The 22,013-nt window shown below is 40.4% G+C and overlaps 2 protein-coding genes across 2 annotated transcripts; both read left to right on the top strand.

The window, feature by feature from the left end:
• Positions 1–5,071: 5,071 nt before the first annotated feature.
• LOC125591450 lies at positions 5,072–21,970 on the top strand. The gene is made up of 2 exons (XM_048765709.1): positions 5,072–10,743; positions 10,823–21,970. Exon 1 carries the CDS (start codon positions 5,072–5,074, stop codon positions 5,996–5,998), a length of 927 nt encoding a protein of 308 aa, XP_048621666.1. The 3' UTR covers positions 5,999–10,743; positions 10,823–21,970.
• LOC106412730 (ATP-dependent DNA helicase PIF7-like) lies at positions 6,107–7,378 on the top strand. The gene is made up of 2 exons (XM_013853634.1): positions 6,107–6,367; positions 6,413–7,378. The coding sequence occupies exons 1-2, from the start codon at positions 6,107–6,109 to the stop codon at positions 7,376–7,378; spliced, it is 1,227 nt and encodes a 408-aa protein (XP_013709088.1).
• Positions 21,971–22,013: the final 43 nt, after the last annotated feature.

The following is a 22,013-nucleotide window of genomic DNA, read 5'->3' as shown; positions in this document are numbered from 1 at the left end:
AAGCACGTGTGGAATGAGTACTAGCTTGGAACCCAAACAACCACGATTAGACTATGTCATTCTCTGGTTTTTTTTTTCCTATCTGGATTTGCTTTTAGTTCCTTTAATTTCTGGTTTTTTTTTAAAGTCTTTGCTATGTCGTTTTTTCCAAATATTTCTTAATGAAAATACTATGGGTCGTGGTTGTCCTAATTCCTATTTCTCATGCGCCTTGCAGTAATTCTATTTTTCCTTAATTTTATCATGGTTATTATTATAGATTCAGTTATGTTAAGTTTGAACAAGCTAACTTCACCAGTGTATGAACCATCATCATTCATTTTTTTGGGAGTTCTAATGTAAAAGCATATATTAACCAAGTTAAAACATTTATTTACGTAAAATAATAAAGTTTTCTTTTAGAGTTAGTGTACACGGGAATACCATGTTCGCCCTAGAAGAAACCTCCCAAGCCCGAGTCCCGATGTACGCCGCTTGGATGGATCTCCTCTACTCCTCCACCTCCGCCTAGCTCTCCACCACGTGAAGCAGCTCCTCCCTTTCCTCGTGATGATGATGGTGACTGCTCCTCTCTGTCTGCTGTTCAGGCCTCCTCCTGACCCACCACCGTGCAAGTTCCTCCCCTTGGCTTCCCTCTCTCTCGTCACTCCGCCGGAACCACCAGATCCTCCGGATGTACCCGCCGTCGTTGCTCTTCTTCGCTGCCTCAACACCTCTTCCAGTCTCTTTCCTCTGGCGATGACTCAAAACCCAGATCTGGATTTCCTAAGTTTGACGCATGAGTCTCGAGGCCGTGACGTTCCCTTCTTGTTATTTGGGGTTTCATCAGCCGTCTGTGGCTGTCTCTTCTCCATACCATCTACTCAAGCTTTTACCCAGATCTCAACTCTAAAGCCTCCATCTAGGATGGCGACAAAGAATGGTGGTGGTGGTGGTTCCCCTGTGTCCGCTAGTGACACTTCATTAACCTACGGGTTTCTTTCTCCTGTGATATACAGGTTTGTGTTTGGGTGTGTCGACTGGCCTTCAATCAGTTCTTGTTTCGACCTCCCTACCACTCCTTCGTGTAAGGTTTTTCAGGGTCATCTTAGCTCCTTTTACTCTGCTAATATAGAATATTGACAGTTATTTGTGTGGGTGACATTGGAACTGAGGTATAGGACTTTAGTTGGTGATATACCGATGGATTTAGTTTTATTAGGTTCTACCTTTGCGACCTCTAGTAGAATTTATATCGCCTTGGCGCGATCGTCTGCAGTATGCAGTTCTTGTACGGGTTCCATGACGGATGTTGGTGTTGGGCTTGTGTATCTCTCTTCTTTGTGGCAGGTGGAAGAGAAGTTCATTGTCATCTTCAGGCCGTGGAATATGGATGTGGCGGGTTATGGTTTCCCGCTTGTTCCTCAGTTGAATCAGTCTTCTTTCCTAATATTTCCTCCTATATGGAGTGAATTGGATGAACATGTTTCGTTGGTATTGCAAGGATCTTCCTCCCATCGAATGCTCTCTGCGTATGGTGCAGTGTGTGTGGTCCTACGGGTTACACTAGATGCGATCTTTGAAGAAGCTTATGACATTGTTGTGATACAATTTCATATGATTTTTTTTTTATGATTTGTATCGCCATTTTATCCCTTATGTTATTGTTGTTGTCTGCTTGGCTGTTAATAGCCCCTTTGTATCCTCCTCCTCTGTTGGAGCTTAGACATATTTAAGATTAATGTAAGTATGGTTTGATCAAAAAAAAAAAAACATTTATTTACGTTATATTGCATGGTAAAAAAAACTATTAAAAAGTGCCCTCAAATTGGGTGTTAAATTTAGTCTCTCTTTCCTCCTAGCACATTGGGAAAAATAACTATAAGTGATGGGAAGATCCAACTAAACCTTAAAATGATAACATGTAATTACCTTGACCAGCTACTTTCCACGGCATCATTTAGGACCTAATGGGGATAAATTTTCCAAAAAGTTAAAAATGATTGGGTTTGTGCTAGGGGTTATTCATGTATTTAAAATTAAACAAAATTTAGACTAAGTTTGCATTGTAGAGTCATATATTACAAAATTAAAACATTAACATATAAATAAATCCATTACAAAAGTGACTTCAGAGGGGGTATTAAAATTTTCCTCCCTTTCCTCCTAGGTCAGTGGAAAAAATTAATAAGCGTGATGGAAAGATCCAAGTGAACCTAAGAGGATTGCATGTATAAACATTGACCAGCGAATTTCCACAGCCTCTTCCAAGACCTAATGACAAGTACTTTATGTGAAGAACATTTGACAACATTTAAGCTTTCACATACTTAATATTTCCGTTCTCTCTTGCTACTATATGATTAATATTAATATTAATATTATGTTAAATTAAATTAGAACAGTAACAATTGTATGCTGCCTATACGTCTCCCATTAATAAAAAACTACACGCACATCTTCAATACAATGCACATAGCATGAAACAGCCGTTACTAACAAACCTCATAATTTTCTCTGTAGCTTCGTTTCAGACTCTGCATCTTTGATTTCTGAAATATAATAAAAAAACTTTGAGTACATCTGCATTGCAAGAAGTCATGGTTAAGTCCCCAGTACCAGAAACAGATAAAGGACCTTTAAGGAGATCAAGGAGAACAGAAAGTGTTCCTCTACTATCCACATCATCATCATCAACTGCAACTAAAAGAAGCCGGAAAAAAAAAGTAAGTCGTAGCGAGACACTAATTTACACATACTTATATATTTTGACGACTTCTTCAAGTTATTTACTCTCTGTTTCATCAGTATCTGATGAACGCCAGCCTTGGTTGAAAGAGCAATTTCTACCACTCACACCCCCAACTTTGCTCGGATGCAGACGAGACGTAGATCGTATTAAAGGTATAGCACCCCTAATTCTGAGACTTATTTATCAAGTCAGATCTAATGTGTTGGCTCTGACTTTTTCCGAGGCGATTACATTCTCAGAAACTAATGGGCGGCTTGCCCGACAGAACCGAAGAAACATCCGCGCAAGAAAGAGAAACAACGCACTACAACAAGAGATACAGCACAACGCAGACACTATCTTAGCTGTTCAAAATAACACTATAAATTATGCAGCTAGAACATCCATAATTTAATTATAATTCGTAACTCACCTTGCATTATTAATTTGAATTATAGATAACAGAAGGATAGCTCGGGCTCTGCGGATGGAGAGACTAATCAACAAGAGAGTAGCCACTACAAAAAAATGTAAGCTCTTCGTTAAGACTTTATAATTGCAGTCAGTTTACAAAGCGTCTTGAGCTACTACGGTCTTTCTATCACTAATATCATACTTTAACATTTCTAAAAGCAGCATTAGTGTGTACGAGTGGAAGCCGACCAGGTATGAATCAAACAATCTATGCATATGAAATTAACAATATATGTTGCCAATAAAACTTTCTGAACTGAACTGGCAGGGAGGTACCGGCGCCCAGTTGTAAACAAGTGGGAGTTAGCGACATGCCCGGACTGTCAAGCAATTGTCTGGAATGCAGAAGCTGTTCGTTCAAGAGACACGAAACTCACCCAGAAGGTTCAGCATATGTTGTCAGCAAGGGCGTGTAAAGCTACCACCTAGACGACAACCACCTTCACCTCTGAAAGAACTTCTCCAAAAATCAAGCTTCAAAATTATGATCCGAGTTGCTAATGGAATGTTAGCCTTCACATCCATGGGTGGCCAAATTGACAACTCTGTTACTAACACTCCTGGACCCTTTTCATTTAGACTTCATGGGCAAACTCACCACAGAATATGTTCTCTATTCCCACCAGAGGGAAAACCTCCGCAGTTCTCACAGCTTTACATAGTCGACACAGACAATGAACTGGCAAACAGAAAGAAGGCATTCAGCAAGGGTACATCCGCTCTAACAGTAGATGATAATGTGATGGCTGGTTTGATCAAAATGTTGGATGAACATAATCCACTCGCCAAGACTTTCAGACATGCACGAGACCGTATCTTATCTGGTGACACGGTTGAATTCAGTGTAACTTTAGTGAATCAGAAACATCGAGGACGCCAATATGACTTGCCAACTGCAGGTGAGATAGGTGGTTTGTACGTTGGCGACTTCACGGCTGACTCTGCAGGTAAAGATTTAGTGCTCGAGTACAAGTCATCTAAGCTGCAACGGATCAGTGATTTACACCCTCTGTACATGAGTTTTCAGTACCCGCTGCTGTTCCCATACGGATACGATGAGCGCATACCTTATCAAACCTCTGAAAACTCGAAAATAAAACGAGAATATATGACCATGAGAGAGTACTACGCTCATCAGATCCAGACAAGACCATCCGAGGGTATGACAATCATTTTCTCTGGAAAATTGCTTCATCAGTATATTGTGGATGCTTTCACTGCGACCGAGCAGGAAAGATTGCGCTTCATTAGACTTAATCAAAAACAACTGAGAGCTGATTTATATCAAAACGTCTGCAATGCTATGGAAAGTGGAGATACAGATGCTAGAAAAACTGGAAAAAAAGTCATTCTACCTTCTTCTTTCACATCAAGCCCTCGATATATGTCTGAGAAATATCAAGATGCCATGGCTATTTGTCGTTGGTATGGTAATCCCAATTTGTTCATCACATTCACAGCAAACCCAAATTGGGTTGAAGTGAAGGAACACCTAGAAGTTTACGGAGGTGACTCACCGAACAATAGGCCAGACCTTGAATGCAAGGTTTTTAAACTCAAGTTGGAAGAGCTCATGTCAGACTTCAAGAAAGGCGTCTTTTTCCCCAAACCAGCTGCAGGCAAGTTGACACTATACAATTTTAAGCACTTCAATCTAAACATACAAAACTAATTTATTAATCCATCATCTTACGTTTATACTCATTGCCTTATACAGTGGTCTACACAATTGAGTTCCAGAAGCGCGGCCTCCCACACGCGCATATCCTTCTTTGGTTCGAGGGGTTTAAAGGAGAAGACACAGCTGAAGTCATTGATAAATATATATCAGCCGAACTACCTGACAAGGAAACAGACAAAGAGGGTTTCGAGTTAGTTTAGTGACACATGATCCATGGGCCTTGTGGCAACCAGCGACCTCTATCACCATGTATGGAGAAAGGAGAATGCACGAAGAACTACCCCAAACCATACTCAAGCCATACAAAGATCGACAAATCAGGTTTTGTTGTTTACAAGAGGCGCGTTAATAGCAGAGCCTCTGTTTTCAAAGGTGATATAGAGTTGGATAGTCGATACGTGGTGCCTCATAACCTCTCTATCATCAGAAAATACAAAGCACACATCAATATTGAGTGGTGCTGCAAGACAGGTGCTATCAAGTACCTCTTCAAATACATAACTAAAGGGGTTGACCGAGCTATGGCTCTACTTGAGCATACTGGTAGTCAAGACAGAGCAGAGCTAGAGAAAAAGAAAGAACACCTAGAGATGGATGAGATTGATAGATATCTGGAGTGTCGGTACATCTCAGCATGTGAAGCATCGTGGCGTCTGTTTTCTTTCCACATTCACCACAACCAGCCTTCTGTTATGAAACTCACATTGCATCTACCAGGCAAGCATAGGTTGGTTTACGATCAGGATAAAAGCTTAGAGGAAGTTCTGTCACAGGAGGATATTGAGAAGACAATGTTGACAGCATATTTTGTGGCAAACCAGAGGTATGAAGAAGCAAGGGAACTCACGTACATCCAGTTTGCTGAACACTTTGTGTACCACAGTGACATAAAAACTTGGACACCACGGAAACAAGGGACAGCTATAGGCAGACTCATCTATGTACATCCAACTGCAGGAGACAAGTACTATCTCAGAATCCTTCTCAACGTGGTCAAAGGCGCTTTCGGTTATGATGACCTCTACACAGTAGGTGGTACGAAATTTAAGGAGTTTCGTGATGCTTGCTATGCGCGTGGTTTACTAGACGACGATAAGGAATGGCATGATGCAATAGTTGAACCCTCACACTAGGCAACAGGTCGCCAACTAAGGAGCTTATTCGTCCTTTTCTTGCTCTACTGTGAAGTTGGAAACCCACTGAAACTAACCTGGAAGATTTTGGCTGAAGATATTCTATATATGAAACAGAGAGAATTCAACTTTCCGGGTTTTATTCTTCAAGATCAGCAGCTGCAAGAATATACATTGATAGAGATCGAGCGGCTCCTCAAAGAGAATGGCAAATCTTTAGCTGATTTCGCTGGAATGCCTAAGCCAAACCCAAGTGTTCTTAAGGAAATCTCAAACACTGTTTTGCGCCAAGAGCTGAATTATGACACTGAGAAAGAAGCTATTGAGCATGAGAGTCTGTTTAGCACCATGAATGAAGATCAAAAAACCGTTTACAGTGCTGTGGTTGACTCCGTTTAGAAACAATCTGGTCAGTTGTTCTTTGTCTATGGTGGTGGAGGGACTGGAAAAACTTTCTTATACAGGACAATTATAGCAAAACTGAGATCAGTTGGTAAGGTTGTCATCCCTGTTGCATCAGCAGGCATTGCAGCTTTACTACTACCAGGAGGTAGAACAGATCACTCCCGTTTCAAACTTCCTATAAATTTAACGGATCAGACAGTGTGTGAGATAACGCCTAGCTCTATGTTAGCGAGTCTTCTTTCAAAGACTGACTTAATCATATGGGACGAGCCCCCTATGGCTCACCGCCAGGCATTTGAAACTCTGGATCGCACACTTAGAGACTTACAATCTCTACAAGATCCATCAGCAGCTAATAAACCTTTCGGAGGGAAAACGGTTGTCCTTGGTGGTGATTTTGGGCAAATTTTGCCGGTTATACCTCTTGGCTCTAGACAAGACATAGTTAAAGCCTCGATCAGCAAGTCATACCTCTGGCCATTTGCTGAGGTTTATACTTTAACCATCAACATGAGACTGAGACAAGCTGACAAGGACTTTGCAGAATGGATTTTAAAAGTTGGTAATGGAACTGCACCCACCGTGAGGACAGAAGGAAGAAGTCATGAGGATGGCGAGCAGGTTATAATAGGAGATGAATTCATGTTACCAAGATCTGATCATCTTCACAAGTCTATATCAGATGCTGCGTACCCAGATTTTGTTAAGAACTACTTGAACCGGACGTACTTACCAGAGCGAGCTATCTTGGCTCCAACAAACGCCAGTGCCCATGAAATAAACTCATACCTTCTGTCTAAGGTACCTTCTCTAGAAAGAGAATTCTTGAGCTCAGACAGTGTTGCTTTTGAGAGTACACCCGAAGATGACTGGACCAATAACTACACTCAGGAGTACTTATACTCACTTGAGTTTCCAGGTTTGCCGCCACATAAACTGTCTGAAGGTTGGTTCTCCAGTTATGATGCTGCGTAACCTGAGCCAGAAAAATGGGCTATGCAATGGAACACAGATGATGATTTCACGTCTGGGACACAGAGTTCTACAGGCTGAGCTTCTAACAGGTACTCATGTCGGAGATAGTGTATTGATTCCAAGGATTCAGCTGTCCCCAACCGACACTATCTATCCTTTCACGTTTCGAAGAAGACAGTATCCAATAAAGCTGTGTTATGCGATGACTATTAATAAGAGTCAGGGTCAGAGCCTGAAGCAGGTAGCTCTCTATCTCCCAAGACCTGTTTTCAGTCACGGGCAACTGTATGTTGCTCTCTCGCGAGTCACATCACCGGAGGGTCTTAAAATAGTAGATGATACAGAGGGTGCAACTAGAAAAGATGTTGTGACAAATATTGTTCACAAAGAGATTTTTGGTAATCTCAAGACACGTAAGTCACATACTAGCCTTCTCTAATAATAAAAGATCTATCCAATTACCAATAGATAGCAACCTTAAATCGACTTTGTTCATTTCAGGTACCCCATACCAGATGTTCATGTACCCTAAGACAGCAGCACTGTTAGAGAATCGGTGGAGTTACAATAGAGATTTTATTTTGATACAATGTCAACCGCTTTTAGATGTTTAAGAACAATGACTGCTCATACCTTGCTTCATAATTCTTTCATATGTTAATGCCCTGCTACTCAGTCAGAAATGTTCTGCTTCAAGTAGAATATAAAATGAAAATATTAAAACATTCAGATGCTAAACAATCCCTTCTAAATTAAGTTTGTCACATGATTCATTCAGTTAATGCCTTGTCAAGCACGCAAGGCAACGTTGCTGTAGTATGTATTCAGACTTTTCGTTTAGTAAAGCATTTAAACGCAACGACAATAAGAGTTAAAAGAAAACTAAGAAATTTAAAAGAAAAGAACAAAAAAAAAAAAGAAAAACAAAGTAGTATGAGTACAACAATACAAATAATGGATTTTACAACCTGAACAAATTATTTAATGGCTTTATTTACTTTATAATATGTAAAACAACCCGATAATATCATAAAATACAACACACTATAAACAAAAAAAATTACACACCACTATTATTCCTTACTCTATAGCATAACTATAAAAACAATGCATTAATAAATCAAATCAAATCCTCAATACTTAAGCACCAGTCTAAACCATCTTCTGCATCAAAAAATAGAAAAAATATAAAAGAAAACCGTATTCCAAATGCATCAAAAGTTTAGCATTAAACTCCAACACCCACTATGTTTTCATTGCTTATTCGCTTTAAAAGCAATTAAAAAATAAACAATCGGTTACAGACTTACAGTCATGGAATTCAAAAGGCACCAGAAAGATATCGTTACACGATAAAGCTATCGACGTCTGGACCTAAAAACAAATAATCTCTCAAACATAGCAGCAATGTCTACTCAAAACAGTTTATCTCTAATAGAATCTCTACCCCAGGAACTCCTTGCTGAAATTCTTGCCCGGGTTGCTTCATCTTCCGTTGAAGATATAAGCCACTGCTTACAGGGGCGGATCCAGCCACATAACTAGTATGGGGCACACATCATATAAAATGTTTAAATCAAGGGAATTTACATAAATTGTATGTTAACTATTGAAGGAAAACAAAATTTTGCGTGGGGCACTTGCCACACCTATGGCCTTCCTGCGTCCGCCCCTGACTGCTTAACGGTCTCACGCACAATTTCTTCGGCCGTGCAAGATGATCATGTCATCAAACGTCTCAACCTACGTCCACAGACAATGAATCCCATGCTAACGTTTCATCGTTATCAGCATCTTATGGTGAAAGCTATCAACAGCGACATTCCAGCTGCTCACTACACTGAAGGTATCAAGCAGTTCTTCACCTATGACAACAGGACCATTTGGTTACTTCACCTAAAGAAATCAGCTGAAGGTTCCTATGACAATGGTGCCTATCTTTATAGCATCCTTATGTCATGCATGGAAACATTGAAGAAGGTAAAACTATATTACGTACCCTTGGGTGGGAGGCAAGCAGACGTCGAACTAATTGTTGGGGGTGGATTTACATCTTCCCTCAAAGTCCATTTAGACAACAAAATTAGGCCCATCTTACCATGAAACCCTACATCTCTCTTCTATAAATAAGGAACTATCTCCCTTTGAGAAGGGGTCTTTTTCTCTCCATTTTACACTTAGAACACTTCTTACAAAGAGTTTATGGATTCTTAGATTTACTTTACACTTGTATTCATACTTGTAATACAATCTTAGATCAATAAACTCTTTTGATGTTCATTTTTCATTTGATTTCAATGTTGATTTCTCTTAAACCTCAAGAATCTAAGGAATCTATTTCTTAAATTCTTCATTGTATGAATCCGACAAACACACCATTTTCGGTTTAAACAGTTGGCGCTAGAAGGAGGGGGTCCAAAGAAAATATCATCAAAGCAAATCAAACTTGGGAGAAATTCCTAGATCTGTACTCGTCGGTTTCCATTCATTCGATCTTGGCCTAAAATAACCTAGGATGTTTGGGCTCAAAGAAAAAGAGTAAAAGAAGCCCAAATGAGATCCAACAAGTTAGAGAATCACCCGGTCCTCATGATTCCCTAAGGCGGAACCCCGACGACGGTGCCGCACACAAACGGTGGCAATCTGCTCCAAGTCATCAACCTAAGCGGCGGAGGCATTATCGGCGTCTTTTGGTTCGGTAAGAAGAGAACCGAGTTAAGATTTGGTTCATACAAGACCCAAAAGTCTCGACTTTTTTCTTTGGATTTATTTCTCTCGGTGGAATGAAACGGGAGGAGTCGGCCGAAACTGTGGAAGAAAGAAGCGAGCGAGACAGGAGACGACGACGTCGATACCTAGGCTGAGACTCTCCATGGATTGCTCGAGTAAAGCTAAATAGCTGACGTCTGAAGAAGAAGACGATGTCAGAGCGATCTCAAGAGATGAAACTGGTTTGATTCTCGAGAGATGAAAGCTGGCCGAGATCAAGTCTTCAGCTTTGACGACCAAGCCACACACGAACAGATCTGCTCCAAATCGTGAAAGCCGATGGTGAAGAACCTAAACGGCGGAGGAGTATCTCGCCATCTTGTCGCACGACGAGGAGCCTTCGGGGATTCTCATCAGCTTACGGTCTCATCCTTCTGCTCATGAAGATACTGCAGCGCTGCTTCAGTCTGGGTCCGCCGGTGAAGCTCTCAGGACTGCTCGAGCTTCTTCCAGTCCATGAAATACAATTTTTCGAGATGCCTAAGATAGACTGGGTTTGTCGAAGTCAAGCCAGAGCCTTGGAAGGTCATCGGGATCTCGTGGCCACAGGAGAAGATGATGACAGAGATCAACGACGTCGGAGCCGCTACTTTCTGGTACGAAACATTGAGAAGGACGATCATAACCGTTATGATACGCTTGCGACCAAGGTCAAGTCTCTGCTCGATCCGTTAGCTCCTTGCAAGTTCTCCCATCCGGTTTGGATCAAGACTTCGATGCTCTCATCTCCTATGCGTCTTCTTCTCGTCAAAGCTCGAGGCTTGAACTCGCAAAAACCACCTCATCACAAGCTTGCTGTCTCGGCACGAGCTCCTCTCAACTCTCTCTCGCCCTATCTCTTCTTTGGAAGATGTTGCTAGCTCGGTGACGATCTGGGAAGTGAAGTGAGGTCGTCTCTGTTGATGTTCGTGGAGATGTCTGTGAGTAGCTGACCACTTTCTCCACAAAGGAAACAGCTTCACTCTGTTCTTCAGACAGAACCCATTAACAAGAGACCATATTGCCGAATAATTCAACACTTGAGCTCACTACCGAGTTCTATATGTTTTGGGAGTTAAGTGAAGCACAGTTCACACCAAGATAAGCTCGGGGACAGCAAGGCTTTGTTACTTGCGAATATGCCGCAACCGGCGCAATCTTCACAAGAACAAAAACGAGATGGAAATGGTGAGACGTTGCCGATAAGGAAGCTCGTGCCCAGTAATGGAAGAGGCTTTGATGGAGGAAGACGTGTTCTGGATTTAGTCTTTTGTGGAGGATTCCGGTGAAGCCATCTCTGCATCATAAGAATACAAGACAAAAGAAGTTGTTACAACAAGAACGAGGTCTTGAAATGATGTCCACGACAATTCCTTCACCAAAGATACAAACCAGCTTCAACTCGTCACGTACATCCACCTCTTCACGCTAAAGATAAGCTCTCTTATTAAATTACCACATGCTTTAATGACTTTTAAATTACACACATGTGTTAGACATTATAGCTTTGGTTAGTTATTAAACAACTCTAAGCTGCTCACTCTTATAACTTTTATGAGATGACTCTTGTAATTGCTTTGCTGTTGGTGGACAATTATTATATGATCACATTCATTTGAGAGCACTAAGCAAAAACAAGTTCGATAGCTTGCATATTAATTATGCAACAGTTGGTTGTTTCTTTTCGCTTATATTAATCATGATCATGCTTTTTGCTGTGAACCAGAGTTGATTAGATCACTGAGCCAAAGAGAATCAACAAGTGACTGCTACTATCATGTCCTCATGCTTCGAATGGCGAGCGAGCTTGTCGGAAGCGGTACAAGCGGCACCAACGTCATCATGGCCTGACGAACACACAAGCCAACAACTTGCTCGGCACACACGATCTCAGCACGAGACTTCGGGTTGGTAATAGTTCGGTAAACTTGTATCCTAGGCACGAGTTTAAATTGAACTTGCTTGTTACTAGGTACGAATTTGCAGTCGACTCGTTTATCGTTAGACACGAGTTTACAAAAACTCGTCTTTGGCTAGGCATGAGTTTACAAAAACTCTCCTTCTACTAGGCACGAGCTCTCAGTAAACTCGCCTTTGTCTCAGCATGAGTTTAGTAAACTCGTCTTTCGCTAAGTACGAGCTTAAAGCAAATTCGCCTTTTATTAGGCACAAGTTCAAAGTAAACTCGCCTAAATCGTCATAGGCATAAATTTGTCCAATTGATTGTCTAATAAACTCTATTCGTAAAATTCATAGAGATCGACTTCATATCTCTCTACGAACTTAGGTGGGGGGGGCTTACTGTTGGGGGTGAATTTACATCTTCCCTCAAGGTCCATCAGACAACAAAATTAGACTCATCTTACCATGAAACCCTACATCTCTCTTCTATAAATAAGGAACTATCTCCTTATGAGAAGGGGTTTTTTTCTTTCCATTTTACACTTGGAACACTTCTTACAAAAAGTTTATGGATTCTTAGATTTACTTTACACTTGTATTCATACTTGTAATACAATCTTAAATCAATAAACTCTTTTGATGTTCATTTTTCATTTGATTTCAATGTTGATTTCTCTTAAACCTCAAGAATCTAAGGAATCTATTTCTTAAATTCTTCATTGTATGAATCCGACAAACACACCATTTTCGGTTCAAACACTAATCGTGCCTGGAGAGAAGTGAAGAGATCAATGAGGTTTGTTTTTGTCATTGTGAAGCCTGAGCAACTTTGAAGAACAACCAGCCACTGCTCAACTGCCACAAGAACGACAAGGACAACATCTGTCCAAGCTGTTTCCACTACAAGATGATGCGGAAATTCATCGGATTCGTTAGGCAAAATATCTAAGAAGGACTAAATCAGAATCAAGTGTGTAAAGCAGCTACGGGCGAACCACTATCAACGTTGCGCACATGCGAGACTGGACTTAGTTCGTTTTAGACATTTCCATTTCTTTTCCAGCTTTTGATTACATTTCGAATTATGTTAAGTTTTTTTTTAAAATAAACCACTTTCTCATTTTACGATACTCGGAACTAATATTAAAAGCCACACCAACACAAATATCCCATACGCTAAATCGATGTTAAAAAAAAAAAGAAAAAAAAATCCCAAACGTTAAACCAGCAAAAACCAGCACAAAAACCAAATCGATTCAATAAAATGCTAAACTTAACCATCACAAATCAGCCCATGCAAAGCTCAAAAGACTCAGTCAAACCAAGCTATTTAAAATTCCTAGAGGACGATAGCTAGAGATCGTACTGGTCGGGAGCGAGAGGAAATCGGATGGGAACCATCCCCACTAAACAAATATTGATGATAATGAACGAAACCCTAGCTCCGGCGAATATTCTCAGATCGGTCTTCTTCTTCTCCTTCTCCACACCGATGATATGACTGCAATTGGAAAAAAAAATTGCTTTGTTTGTCACATACGTTCGACGACGTCGTCCACAAATGGTAAGTCACAAATATTCTCCACCATTCCTTTTGGGCTCAATACAGGCTACTAATGATACAACCTCGACCCAAATAAAATACGAAATTTAGTTGTGTATTTCTATACAATCTCAAAAGAAATAAATATGTAAGTATGGTACGCTTAAAATATGTTGTTACTGATGTGTAACCAAATTGACTTTCCTAAATAATATTACAAAACGATCAATCATACATAAAACGTCCTAATTATATAATGCATCAAATTAGGGATTCCCCGTAATCATTACATTAACTCGACGAATATTTCATCAAATCAACTCAATTTACCCGAGAAAAAATTCAAAAAATCACACATAATAACTCTACAAAGATCTAAAACCCTAGCCTACTTTAGCTATAAAAGATCAATCAACGCAACCACAAATTCATAGAAAACCAAAAAAACTTCTCAAGTTTTCCGATGGCAAAAAAAAGATCTCTCTCAAAGCTTGAATTAATGCCAATTTTCATCCAGATACAAATAATTCTCTTTCTAGCAAAAGACTCAATCGAAGCATTCCACAATGTCCTCACAGCATTCCCTGGTCTTGGCACAGCTGCGAAAAGCCCCTTGGTCTTAAAACACCTTAATCTCCAATTTCTTACCGTGCAATCATTGTCATCGCTTAACATGTACCAAAATCTGATGAACCTTTGCGTTTCTGCCGGTAACTTGGAGGCGCATTACTTACGTGGAATGCAAGAATATTTTCAAAAAGAGAACATAGCTGATGGGTTGGCACATCTCCAGATCACAGCCCAAGGTTTGTATGATAATGCTATTTACCTTTATGGTATAATAATGTTATCTAGAGGAGATCCGGCAATCGGAAAACCACTATTGGATTGGATGGAGAGAAAACAAAGCACGATCCGACGCTTGCTGGCAAAGCATCAAAACATCTATCCATGGAGTAAGAGTCAAAAGGTTTGAGATTTGCATCACAACTTATAAGGCCACAAGCCCTACAATAAATTGTCACAGAAACAACATTGCTATCCGATGTGAGACATGTTATTATTTTAAGCAAATGAAAACAATTGTTTTTCATTAGATAAACAAATAATGTAACTGCTGCATACCCTATATCGACTCCAATATTATAGTTTTAATAAAGTGTCCCTTACTAAAACATCGTTTCCTTATGCGAACGGATCAATGATACAGATTTCTACATTTATTTTCATCTTAACTTTGTAGCTCTATGCTCACGAGCTGAAAGGAACTCTGAAGCAAACACTGGGTATCCACAAAGAAGGAGGAATGGGCATGTACCTCGGACTCCAAGAAAAGATATGTGGCTCTAAGCGACAAGTCTTTGCCTTCGTACGAGATCGACTAAATGAACGGATTAACTCTTGGTCAGCAAAATTCCTCTCCAAAGGAGGGAAAGAAGTCCTTTTGAAATCTGTAGCTCAAGCGTTGCCTACGTATGTGATGTCATGTTTCATCCTACCCAAAGATATCATCAAGAAACTACAAGGAGCAATAGCAAAATTTTGGTGGAGTACAAAAGCAAATAACCGCGGGTTACATTGGATAGCTTGGGAAAAAATCTGCAAACCATATGACCAGGGTGGCCTAGGCTTCAGAGACTTGAGCGACTTTAATCTGGCTTTACTGACCAAGCAGTTATGGAGATTGCTACAACATCCCACATGGTGCGGCCCTGGATAGGCTGTCTAGTCCCTGAATCACTTGAAGGGGCGTGGGTGAAAGGATCAAGAGATTGTAGGTTTCTTGGATGGCGGATGGACTTCACCTTCGAGCTATGGATTGCTCAGAGGTTGTTTAAGCTACTCCTGAGACACATGGGCGTCCTGCTTGATGTCTAGGATGGATCACAGAAGATTAACTCTCCCTTAGTGTGATATAAACGTTCACCACTTGTGAACAAAGGAGACAGTGTCGTCTCAAGACTGGTTTGCACCAAAAAGAAGTTTATTGATAAAAAGAATGATTGAAAGTTACATGGACGTGGTGCTGCTGTTTAAAAGCATAAAACATAAAACCCTAAGCCTAAACCAATGTGGTTTAGGAAAACCAAAACCAAATCCTATTGCTAATTGATTTAAAACACCAAACCGACTCTTAATGGGTTTATAAAGCCCAAAACCTCTTCCTAATGAGTTTACATAAATAATAAAACCAAATACACTTAAAATAGACCATAATGGTCGTGCATAATCATATTGGGCCAATCATAAACCAAGCTGGCTTGTCCTTCCACTTTTTGGGCCGATAAAGGCCTTTTTCGAACAACTCTTTCTTGGGCTCGATCCATCTTGTTCCAGGTCCGACCAAGCTGCTCCTTATGCTCATTTGGATGATAAAGGTCCTCATCATGTTCCAGTTCCTGCTCTGGTTCTCAATCTTCCATTTCCAACTCAATTCTCGCATATGTCGGTTTGACCAGTCCATTTCTCGATCAGACTGAATCTCCCATTCCATTTCCTGTCTAACCAGCTTCATCCTATCCATTTCCTTGTCAATCAGGGTTGTCACAGGTCGTCCATGATTGTTTAAAGTCAGTCCAAGCTTTATAAAGGCCACATCAAGGCCCATAGCCTCCAGTACCTCATGGATCAAGCCTTTTAGCTTTCCATAAAGCTCATCAGGTCGTGTCAAGATCCATTTCCTAGCTCCTTCTCTCCTTGACTTCATGTTCTTTAGTATAGAGCTGATCAGGGTCACACCACCACATCTCTCCTTGCAAGAGTTTTAAAGAGCAGATACTATCGACATACGAACCCTATGGAGGTGAAAACCTCTAACTCCCCATCTTTTGGGTGGAAAAGTATCATGGCAGCCAAAGACCTCCTATCAGAAGGCTTAAGAAGAAGGATTGGATCAGGATATAATACTCGAGTATGGTCGGAAAATTGGATTCCGACGATCCCACCACGACAACCCAAGGACAATGGCAGCCATCGAGATCACGACCTGTTCGTCAACCAGCTGATTGATCAATCCTCGAAGACGTGGAAGCTGGATAACCTTCTTTCCCTGTTCGATCCTGGGGATATCCCGTTAATACGGAGCTTACGACCCAGCCATAACTTCAGTGATGATGGATTTTGCTGGATCTATACGAAATCAGGGGCTTATACAGTAAAATCAGGGTACAAACTTGCAGGCCAAATAAAGGAAAGGAAGAGAGGAGGTACGAGGCCAGGAACCTAGTCTGAACGGTCTAAAAGAACATTTTTGGCTTCTAAAAGCACCTAGGTAGATCCAGCACTTCCTATGGCAGGCTATCTCGGATAGTATCGCAGCATCTAGCTGACTAGTGGACCGACATTGTGGCCAAGATCGCGCATGCCTGAGATGTGGTAACGAGAACGAAACAGTAAACCACATTTTGTTTACCTGCCCCCCAGCATTACAAACTTGGGCCTTATCGTCGATTCCATCAGCTCCGGGACTGTTCCCGAGTAACTCCTTATATGAGAATTTCGATTATCTCCTCTGTCGAGCAAAACGGAATGGAGCGACCAATACGATGCTTGCGTGCTTCCCATGGATCGCCTGGTTTATATGGAAAGCAAGAAACGAGAAAGTCTTTAATGGGAAAGACATTCTACCGCCAGATACGGTGAATCACTCAATGTAAGAAGCCGACGAATGGAAAGTGGCACAAGTGATACAACAGATAGCGCCAACGACGGAGACCTCGGAAGCTAGAGGAGACGACCAGAGCAAGCCATGCTTACCAAGATGCCAAGTGGACGCATCCTGGATGGCAAACTCCGACGTCTTTGGAGGTGGTTTGGTGATGGAGACAGAGCCGGAGAAACACTTATACGGCTCGACCGGGAAGGAGCAGGTCCTCTCCCCCCTGCATGCGGAGTTCTCGTCCCTCTTATGTGCAATGATGTACTCCTTGCATCTGGGATTCATGTCAATGAATTTTGAATCAGACTGCCTCCAAATGGTTAATCTGATCAACGATGAAGAAGAATGGCCATCTCTGGTCTCGGAATGGAATGAATTCGTTCATTTACGCTCCTATTTTACTGGTTTTTCACTTTCTTATATTTCTCGAAAATCAAATGTAAGAGCCGATCTCCTTGCAAAGGGGTTCGTGCTCAGAACCGAAACTTTTCCCATGTAAACGCTCTGAAACCGGTATGGTTGGCTCCAAAGGCTAACTTGTTTGGATCATCTTAATAAAATCATGGAGTTTGCTGTCAAAAAAAAAAAAACTTTGTAACTCTATGCTTTGTCTCCACCTTTATTTTGCATTTCCATCTAATCCCACAACTTTTTACAACAATAACTTATCTATTTTGAGATTTCCGAATAGATAAAATAAAAAAAAAAACCAAAAAAACAATGAGATAAATTCCAACATACAAACTTATGTAACACCCGTCTCATCCTCTCCCGGGAACGGTGTGCTACTAACCGAAAAATACCAAATTAAACCGATTTATAAAACCGAATAAAATGTCAAACCTTTTAATCAAATAATTTTCAAATAAAACAAGTTTATAATTTAAAACCAAATACATTAAATCAAAAAGTTAATTAAAACCGAAATAAAATACAACGATCCCAAGACACCAATCCGTCCACATATCCAACTACTCGTCATGTTCACCTGCAAGGAGAAGAAAGAGGGGTGAGTAACAGGGGAGTTACTCCGTGACGTATGAGATGCTAAACCGCAAACCACTGACTCAGTACATAGCACTACAACTATGTACGCATAGCTATAGCATGAAACAAACACAATGTCTAATACACCACATAAAACATCCAGTGCGCTGATAGTACATGCTACTCTATGCACCCTGCATTTCCTCATAAGGATATATGTATATCTCCAGGCGTACAATACTCCATCTCTGTACTTCCAGAATCTTCGCGTCGGCGACTGACACAAACATCTTTGTACCCCCGCAATCTCACTGCTCGTCGGCGGCTTACACAAACGTCTTTGTGCACCCGCAATCACACTGCTCGTCGGCGGCTTACACAAACGTCTTTGTGCACCCGCAATCCACACAAACAGACTTATGTATTTATATACATATATATATATAGCAGTTTTAACATCACTCAACTCATTCAACCGTTGAATCCTCTATTATCCTATTTCTGGTTTAACAATCAATAATAATAATAAATAAACAAGACTCTCAAACAGACTCGATTCACATAGACGGATCATGGTTTGAAACTAGACTTTCCATAATAGTAGTACTAAACTAGCTCGAGATTTAACGGAATAGCCCTCACCTTAGCCAATTATGTAGAACCAAAACCAAATCCGACAATAAACGGAATGACTTGATCAGCAAGAAAGCTAGGGTTTCGCCCTGGATCTCGACTGCTCACCAAAGGTACACCAGATCGAAAAAGAACATATAAGAACAAGAGACATGATTAAAATATAATAGATCTAGGGTTTAATTATGAAACTTGCTACACAAGCAATTAATTATAACACATTAAAACCTTTTTGTTCACGTTCTCCAAATCACATTGGATATGTGACGTCAACGGATCAGCGTCTATGGTTCTCAGACAGCACGGCTCACATCCCGTAACCAAGAGATCAAGTGTTGTGTGTTGATGGTCGGTGGTGGCGGTGACACTATACGGCTCCGGTTACAATTGACTCCTCTCCACGTCTTATGGCACTATGCACTTTCCGGCAACATGACTACATCTCTGGTGGTGATGACATGGTTCTCCGGTTACAGTGGCTGACATGGATAGATGGAGAGAAAGCATACATGAGAGCTAAGGAAGAGAATGATATCGTCGATGGTTCTTTGCGGCTAGGTTAGATCGAAGAAGATGCACACATTTTATATATACACGTATGCGGTTTGGTTAAACCAAAAAGGAATATAACTGGTTTGGTCCAAATTAATTAAAGAGAAAAATCAAGCCTGATCCGGTTAAGAGAACTGGGTCGTTACAATTCTTCCCCACTTAACCAGAATTCGTCCCGAATTTCAATATGGAACCCGAGAAAAACTTCAACGGCTACGAAAGAATTAATAACAAGAGATAAAAACATACAATGGAAACGAATTGAACTTCGCCTTCTCCTGCGAACATAAAAGAGTTAGATAAGCTAATAACTACCCGAGTGATACTAAAGAAGGGTGTCATCTTTTTTTATTTTTTATTTTTGAAATTTTTCTTATCCCCGTAAATATTAAAATTTACTGAAATCCGAGTCCCATTAATCGCCGTCCCGGGTCAGAGCCGGGACGGAACCCCGCTCTGATACCAAAATGTAACACCCGTCTCATCCTCTCTCGGGAACGGTGTGGTACTAACCGAAAAATACCAAATTAAACTGATTTATAAAACCGAATAAAATGTCAAACCTTTTAATCAAATAATTTCCAAATAAAACAAGTTTATAATTTAAAACCAAATACATTAAATCGAAAAGTTAATTAAAACCGAAATAAAATACAACGATCCCAAGACACCAATCCGTCCACATATCCAACTACACGTCATGTTCACTTGCAAGGAGAAGAAAGAGGGGTGAGTAACAGGGGAGTTACTCCGTGAGGTATGGGATGCTAAACCGCAAACCACTGACTCAGTACATAGCACTACGACTATGTAGGCATAGTTCTAGCATGAAACAAACACAATGTCTAATACACCACATAAAACATCCAGTGCGCTGATAGTACATGCTACTCTGTGCACCCCGCATTTCCTCATAAGGATATATGTATATCTCCAGGCGTACAATAGTCCATCTCTGTACTCCCAGAATCTGCGCGTCGGCGACTGACACAAACGTCTTTGTATCCCCGCAATCTCATTGCTCGTTGGCGGCTTAAACAAACGTCTTTGTGCACCCGCAATCACACTGCTCGTCGGCGTCTTACACAAACGTCTTTGTGCACCCGCAATCACACTGCTCGTCGTCGGCTTACACAAACGTCTTTGTGCACCCGCAATCCACACAAATGGACTTATATATTTATATACATATATATATATATATAGCAGTTCTAACATCACTCAACTCATTCAACCGTTGAATCCTCTATTATCCTATTTCCGGCTTAACAAGCAATAATAATAATAAACAAACAAGACTCTCAAACAGACTCGGTTCACGTAGACGGATCAAGTTTCGAAACTAAACTTTCCATAATAGTAGTACTAAACTAGCTCGAGATTTAACGGAATAGCCCTCACCTTAGCCAATTAGGTAGAACCAGAACCAAATCCGACAATAAACGAAATGACTTGATCAGCAAGAAAGCTAGGGTTTCGCCATGGATCTCGACTTCTCACCAAGGGTACACCAGATCGAAAAAGAACATATAAGAACAAGAGACATGATTAAAATATAATAGATCTAGAGTTTAATTATGAAACTTGCTACACAAGCAATTAATTATAACACATTAAAACCTTTTTGTTCACGTTCTCCAAATCGCATTGGATATGTGACGTCAACGGATCAGCGTCTATGGTTCTCAGACAGCACGGCTCACATCCCATAACCAAGAGATCAAGTGTTGTGTGTTGATGGTGGTGGCGGTGACACTATACGGCTCCGGTTACAATTGACTCCTCTCCACGTCTTATGGCACTATGCCATTTCCGGCAACATGACTACATCTCTGGTGTTGATGACATGGTTCTCCGGTGACAGTGGCTGACTTGGGTAGATGGAGAGAAAGCATACATGAGAGCTAAGGAAGAGAATGATATCGTCGATGGTTCTTTGCGGCTAGGTTAGATCGAAGAAGATGCACACGTTTTATATATACATGTATGCGGTTTGGTTAAACCAAAAAGGAATATAACTGGTTTGGTCCAAATTAATTAAGAGAAAAATCAAGCCTGATCCGGTTAAGAGAACCGGGTCGTTACAACTTATTCCTGATCCGGTTAAGAGAACCGGGTCGTTACAACTTATCTATAGCCTAAGCACATCATACAAACTTATCTCATGTTCACCTTACAACTCTATTAATTCCATAGCAAAATATAAATTACAACAATCATATTCATAAGTAATAGTTGTGGATTAAAAAAAAATATATATTAACCATTGTTAATAACTCCATTCAAAATACATGTAACGTCAAAATCCAGAGCCGTGCTTCAAGTGTATCCAAAAAGGCTTTCGCCTAGGGCCCCCAAAATATATAGTTTTTTTAGGGCCCCAAATTTCCAAAAATTATTAGTAGTATATTGGTTTAAGTTTGCCATTTATTATTCAATACAAGTTCAATTATCTACATTGCTTTTTTAAAAAATGAGTATTTTATTTTATTGTCAATTTTCCAAATTGAAAAAAGGAATATATGTTTTATATGTCAAACTCCTAAATAAAAAGGAAAAAGTGCAGTTATACTTAATATATTTGGTTCGTATATATTACTAAGTATTCTACG

Source organism: Brassica napus, chromosome C8 (assembly GCF_020379485.1).
Source record: "Brassica napus cultivar Da-Ae chromosome C8, Da-Ae, whole genome shotgun sequence".
In the NCBI taxonomy this organism is placed as follows: Eukaryota; Viridiplantae; Streptophyta; class Magnoliopsida; order Brassicales; family Brassicaceae; genus Brassica; species Brassica napus.
This window is presented reverse-complemented; position numbering and strand designations above follow the sequence as displayed.

Coding starts and splice junctions, on each gene's coding strand:
- LOC125591450 (XM_048765709.1), top strand. CDS start 5,072: ATGATCCATGGGCCTTGTGGCAACCAGCGACCTCTATCACCATGTATG.
- LOC106412730 (XM_013853634.1), top strand. CDS start 6,107: ATGAAACAGAGAGAATTCAACTTTCCGGGTTTTATTCTTCAAGATCAG. Junction 6,368..6,412: donor TGAATGAAGATCAAAAAACC/GTTTACAGTGCT, acceptor CAATCTGGTCAG/TTGTTCTTTGTCTATGGTGG.